The 6,207-nt window shown below is 40.7% G+C and overlaps 1 protein-coding gene across 1 annotated transcript; it reads right to left on the bottom strand.

Annotated features, from left to right (window-relative positions):
- Nucleotides 1-2,084: 2,084 nt before the first annotated feature.
- LOC128354450 (ADP-ribosylation factor-like protein 4C) lies at nt 2,085-2,699 on the bottom strand. The gene has a single exon (XM_053314693.1). It carries the CDS (start codon nt 2,667-2,669, stop codon nt 2,085-2,087), a length of 585 nt encoding a protein of 194 aa, XP_053170668.1. The 5' UTR covers nt 2,670-2,699.
- Between the last annotated feature and the right edge of the window lie 3,508 nt (nt 2,700-6,207).

A 6,207-nucleotide genomic window follows, 5' to 3' on the forward strand; every position in this document is an offset into this window, starting at 1 on the left:
TTATTGTAAGACATTAAAACATTAAAAAATCAAGTGAATGTTTGATATGCGTTTACAGACACTGTATGTATTTATCTACTTTTACTTCTGATACTTTAAGTACACTTAAGTACTTTAATTTAACTCAGCATTTGAATGCAATGGGGGTATTAAATTAATACTTCCTTTAGTAAAAGTTCTCCGTCCACCACTGCTGAACAATGAATTACTTTTGATGCACGAATGACAGAAATGTGTCTGGCAAAAAAAGAGGAAATCAAGCTGTTATGAGGATTTATGGCTGTGCTGTTAATGTCACACCGCCTTTTCTGGCTCCATTACGGATGTTCAAAGGGAAATTCCGGTGCACAAATAAAAAAGTCATATCCCTGCACTTAAAAATGAAGCAAAACATTGTTTCTGGAACAACTTTACAGCATCTGTTTTTGCTGCAGTGATGAAGCAGCGTAGTTTAGTAAGCTGGACATCACTGTGTGGTTATAGCACAAAATTTGAAGCTGCTGTCCAGCCTGGTGTTAAATTACTCTTTATGTGCTGTCTGCGAGTATTTGGCAGCGAATCAGAGCAGCTTTAAATCTGAAGGTTGTAATCGACTGTAACAAATACTGTGTCTGCAATTTTAAATGACTAAACTCAGAAGAAAGGTGTCAAAACTGCAACGAGGCTACAAACAGAGAGCTACATGTACGTGAAAAGTTTTTTAAAAAGCCTGCTGTAGATCCGAGGTGAGCAGATAAAATCAATCAGACGAATCTGTGATGAAATCATCAGTTCCCAATCAGAAGCAGACAAACATCTGCTGAGCTCTGTAGAGACAAAATCAGCTGTTCACAGATACGGCTTCCAGAGGAGGGGGGAACAAAGACGGTTCTCCAGGAAAGACACAACTCAGAAATGTCTAAAAAAAAAGTCAAAACGTTTAGAAAGTTATATTTCAAGATTTGCTAGTTCCTACATGCAAGACATGTTTTAAGAGAATTGAGATACTTTTAAGCAGCATCACTCTTGTGTTGAGCTCTTTACATCCCACATGACCTGTCAGCTTTGTTGAGTCACAAACCTTCAAAACTGACAAATATTTCTATTCAAACTTAAATGGCTTTTATGAACTCTAAACAAAAGAGTCATGGTTATATTTTATTATTTTTGTTGAACTTTGAATATTTGTTAGATTAACTGACCAGAAGTGTTGTCTCTAAAATGTCTAAGAATAGTGAATAGTGAGTTTAAAGTGTCTTTTTTCTGTCTGACAGCCAAAACCCCAAATACTTAAAGTTTACCATCAAAACAGTTGCTGATTAATTTGCTGTGAGTTGACTATAATTGCTGCAACTCTACATTTTACTTATTATTTCACCTCAAAGTGGCAGAGAGGATGTTAAAAGAGACAGACGGAGAGAGTTGTGTCTTTTCTGGGGATTCGTCTTCGTTGTAACGCAACCTCGCAGCTCTAAACAGCAGCCTGTGCATCCCACATCACACTCATTTAACAGTCTCACATCTGTGCACAGCACAACACAGCAGCAACAGGGAGCTCTGCCAGTAGATCCATATACAATTTATAAAAACATCTTCGCTTTACTGGAGGCATCCCCAGTGAAACAGTCCTATTAATATTCCTGCAGGGACTTAGAGAGGGAGTGCCAGAGTTTATGGAGACACTATCTGCCTGTAAAGAGGGTTAAAACAGTCACCAATAGAGGCAAACCATCAATATTTTCTCACATAAATCTGAGCTTGTAGTGATTTTTTTATGAGTTTGTATAATTCATGGTTATATTCTACCTATTTCAGTTGTTCTCTGCAAATAAAAAGATTGATAAATGGAGTTTCGGCATGTTTAATGTGACATTATTGGTATTCTTAGCTCATGTGGCTTCACTATAAATATATTTCATTATCATATGGAGACTTGCAATGAGTCTGTGGTAATCAATAAAGATATTTATGCTTCTTTATGTTTTTTTTTTATATCTGCTATGTATCACTGTAAAATATACCTTGAATCTTCCTGCTTATATTTCTATAGTAGAGGATTTCTTTTTTATATATATATATATAGCTTTCTTTTCCAAAATCTGTTATCACTGCCTCTTCTTCTTCTGCTTCAGTGACTTCCTCCTCTTCACTATCATCTCATACAGCTTGTCCATGCCCTCATCCAGCCCCTCTCCTATGATGGCGCAGGCCGGCTGGACGTGGTACGGGGTGGAGGGACTCAGCTCGGCCAGAGCCAGCTGCCTCTCAATCTCCCCGACATCCAGCGCCCGGGGCAGGTCCTGCTTGTTGGCGATGACCAGCAGCGGCGTCCCTTGGTTCTCTGAGAACCGGGTGATCTTGTGCAGCTCGGTGCGGGCCTCCTCCAGCCTCTCTGCGTCCACGGAGTCCACCACGTACACGATCCCATCTGTGCAGCGGCTGTAGGGTTTCCACAGGGGCCGCAGCTTCTCCTGGCCCCCGACGTCCCAAAAGTGGCAGCTGATGCCCCTGGAGGCCCCCGCGCCGCCCAGCCGGATCCTCTCCGTGTTGAAACCGATGGTGGGGACAGTGTTGACGAACTCGTTGAATTTCAGCCGGTAGAGCACGGTGGTTTTGCCTGCAGAGTCCAACCCGAGCATGACTATGTGCAAGGACTGGAAGGCGGCCAAATTGGAGAAACTATTCCCCATCTTGCAGGCAGGGAAGGAGGAACAGCATGCACTCCCACAGTCCCCAGCAGCGAGAGATATCACCGCAGGAGATGCTTAAATGTCCCAGGAGGGATCCATAACGGGTGATTCCCCCGGTGAGAGTCAAAGCGTGAGGTCAGGAGATGAAGAAAAAAAAACACGCAGAGACGCCTGATTCTCGCCTCTCCTGTTCAGCAGATGTGGAGGGCGCAGCCTCTGGTTGCGCGAAGGCACTCCGGCAGCCAGACAAGCCGCAGCATCCCTGGACTCACTCCAGCAGCATCAGGCGTCCAGAAACAGTCAAATCATCACACATCCACGCTCTCCAAAATGCGCAAATTACGCGTGGCCGAGTGTCACATCATGTATCTGTCTCTGTGTCTGAGCGTGTGTGTGTGACCAAGTGCGCAGCAGCTGCTTTCATGTACCAACACACACACACACGCACACACACCAGCGTATGGTGTGTGACGCGTGGATCAGCCTATAAACGTTGCCATGTAGAGATGCGTCAAGTTGCAGTAGAAAATGACAAATAAGATTTCCGGTTTGCCTTTAAAGATAAAAGCCTCACGTTCGATCATAGAGCACAGCAGCACGCAAGTCAAACGTGCTTTTATTTTGTAATTGTCTGCAGTGTTTCCTCTGCGCACAAAGCTGCCTGAGCTGCTGCAAGTCTGACACCCAGAGGTGAAGCATGGAAATATTTCTCACGTTTTTTTTCCTGCTTCACTTGTGCAGTTTAACATGTCCAATATGCTCAATAGATAGATATTATATAAGTATGATATATTCCAGTTATAATATTAATAATTCAATTCCATTTCACTCATCTTATCACTCCATATACAAACAACCAACAGCCTATTATATGTAGCTTATAATACATTTAAATAACAGCCTGTCTATGGTATTATATTGTAATAAATATTATATTTGCACAATATTAAATACAAATAAGGATTGACAAATGTATAATGTACCCTCACATATGACTCCAGTGATAGATAGATAGATAGATAGATAGATAGATAGATAGATAGATAGATAGATAGATAGATAGATAGATAGATAGATAGATAGATAGATAGATAGATAGATAGATATCTTGTATGCTGGTTTGTTTTCAGTTGAGAGACCTATAAGGAGAGTTCATAATATAAAACTATATTATTTATACAGACTTTCATACAGTTTTATTAAAAAAAGGTTCCACAGAGTTACATTAGAAAGAAAACAATGAAATTAGTCCTAAATGCATTTATGTAACAAGCATGCTTTTAAAAAATGGATATATTATACATGATTTATATTAAATAAGCTAAAACATGCATTCAAAGAACTGTAATATCACTACCACTAGATGGCAGTACAACATTTGACAACAGGAGGAGATGTTCTGCTACTCACAGAAGAATGAACAGCAACAGAGAGATGAGTGTAGTGATGTATAACCTTCAAAGTCAAGTTAGTTGGAGTGAAGCTTCAGCAAAATCACTTCAACCACCTTTAATGATCAGACATGTCAGCAGGCTCCACCCACACAGGTGTTCCCTGTTTTAGCTGATTAGGTTCAGGACTGTGTGGGCGGTTGAAATGAGGGTTGACTGACAGTTTCCTGACTTTCATTTGACTCCGAGTGTATTTAAAATTATGCTAATTTAACCTGTAATGAGCTCTGCACCTCTGTGGCTATGCAGCAATCTGTCTTAAAACAACTTTCAGGAGCCCAAATGAATATTAAAGCTGTTTTTCTTGCTGTAAATATTCCTCCTGTTCATACTGATCATTATAAGATCCCTTCAGTGTGTTTAAAAGTTGATCTGAAGCTTCAGCTGTCCAAATGAGTCGAATAAAGTCTTCTATGTTTCAACGTTACAGTGTTTTTAGTACCAAAATCTCCACATCAGCTCAACAGGGAAACACTAAGAGGGAATTTGATGCTAAAAAGACAGTAAATGTGTCAGATATCCACTAACTCAGACTGCTGAAGCCTCATATAAGCATTTTGTAAGGCATCTTGTTTTAAGACGGTCTTTTAAAAACACAAATCTGCCCTTTAAGGTGGAAAAGTTAAAGCCAGCAGACAACACACACAAAGTGTAAGAAGGCAGTACCACAACCTGAGTCATCAAGAACACACTAATTGTTCTCGTTGCCCTCCTCCTCCATTGATTTCCCTTCTAATGAGAGTGTGTGAAATCAATGAAACGAATTATAAAATAGGGTGTGGCTGCTTGCCGCCTCGCACACATGCACACACACACACACGCACACACACACACACATACACACATAGAGTTTGCTGAGTTCGCGTATAGGTAGGGCAACTTTATCTGTATAGAACATTTCAACAACAAGGCAATTCAAAGTGATTTACATAAAACACAAAAGGACATCAAGACAGAATAGCAATATAAAAAGACACTTAAATGCAATTAAAAATGTAAAATAAGCTACAATAGAATAAGAGAGTGCTGTGTAGTTCATTATCAGGACATTGCATTGACTTCCAATCATTGTAGACAGCCTAACCTCAACCAGGATATCAGACATTACGTTTTTCCTCATTAGGGTCCCCATGAGGACCACTAGGCCCAAAAAGGTCCCCAAAAGGTAACAAAAAAAAATGCATGTACACACACACACAAGCATGTTTACTTAAGTCCCTTTTAGGGTATTTACATAGACTTACATTAGATTCAGCGTTTGGTCGGGCTTAAGTTTGGTGTGTGTCCCTGAAAGTGACAAAAGTCCTGCCTATAAACAACCTGACTTTGTAAGACCACAACTCACTCTAACTGCACTTTTCTGTCTCGCTCCCACCTCCCAGACAGTCTCCTCATCCATAAAACAAGAGCCTCCCTCGCTAATTCACCTCTAATTTATTCCACCGTCTCCTCGCTGTCCCTCAGGTAACAGACGACGAGCTGCAGCCTGGTGTTCAGAAAGGTTAAAAGTACAAAAAGAATGAAAGGAAACATACTTCTTTCCAAGTGAAAATGAGAACAACTGCCATGACGTGTGATTTATAACAGAGTAGAGGTGGTAATCAGTCCAGCTTCAATCAGAAACGTCCAGTCACCTCCTTGGAAATTGAGTTTCTTGTAAGGTTAAGCTTTCTACTTTCTTCTCTTTTTTACAATTAATCACTTCAAACTTATTTTTTTTCATTTAACTGATGAAGAGGAGAGTTAAAAGTTCAGTTTAGATAGCACCAAATCATAACAGAAGTAATCTCAGGGCACTTTTTAAATAGAGCGTATATATTATATAATTTACACAGACCCAGCATTCCCCCGCGAGCAGCACTCGGTGAGAGTTGTGATGAAAAAACTCCCCTTTAACAGGAAGAAACCTCAAGCAGAACCGGACTCTAGGTGGGCGACCATCTGCCTTTCTGCCTCAGCCTCGTTGGGGTTGAGAGAGAAAACAGCAGGAGGGAAGGAGGAGAGACAGCATAAAACTAGAGGAGAGAGAAGATGCCAGGTTCATAACATGCATCAATGGTACATTAATGCATACAGGGGAAGAGGGG

Source organism: Scomber japonicus, chromosome 24, assembly GCF_027409825.1.
Source record: "Scomber japonicus isolate fScoJap1 chromosome 24, fScoJap1.pri, whole genome shotgun sequence".
Classification (NCBI taxonomy): domain Eukaryota; kingdom Metazoa; phylum Chordata; class Actinopteri; order Scombriformes; family Scombridae; genus Scomber; species Scomber japonicus.

Coding starts and splice junctions, on each gene's coding strand:
- LOC128354450 (XM_053314693.1), bottom strand. CDS start 2,669: ATGGGGAATAGTTTCTCCAATTTGGCCGCCTTCCAGTCCTTGCACATA.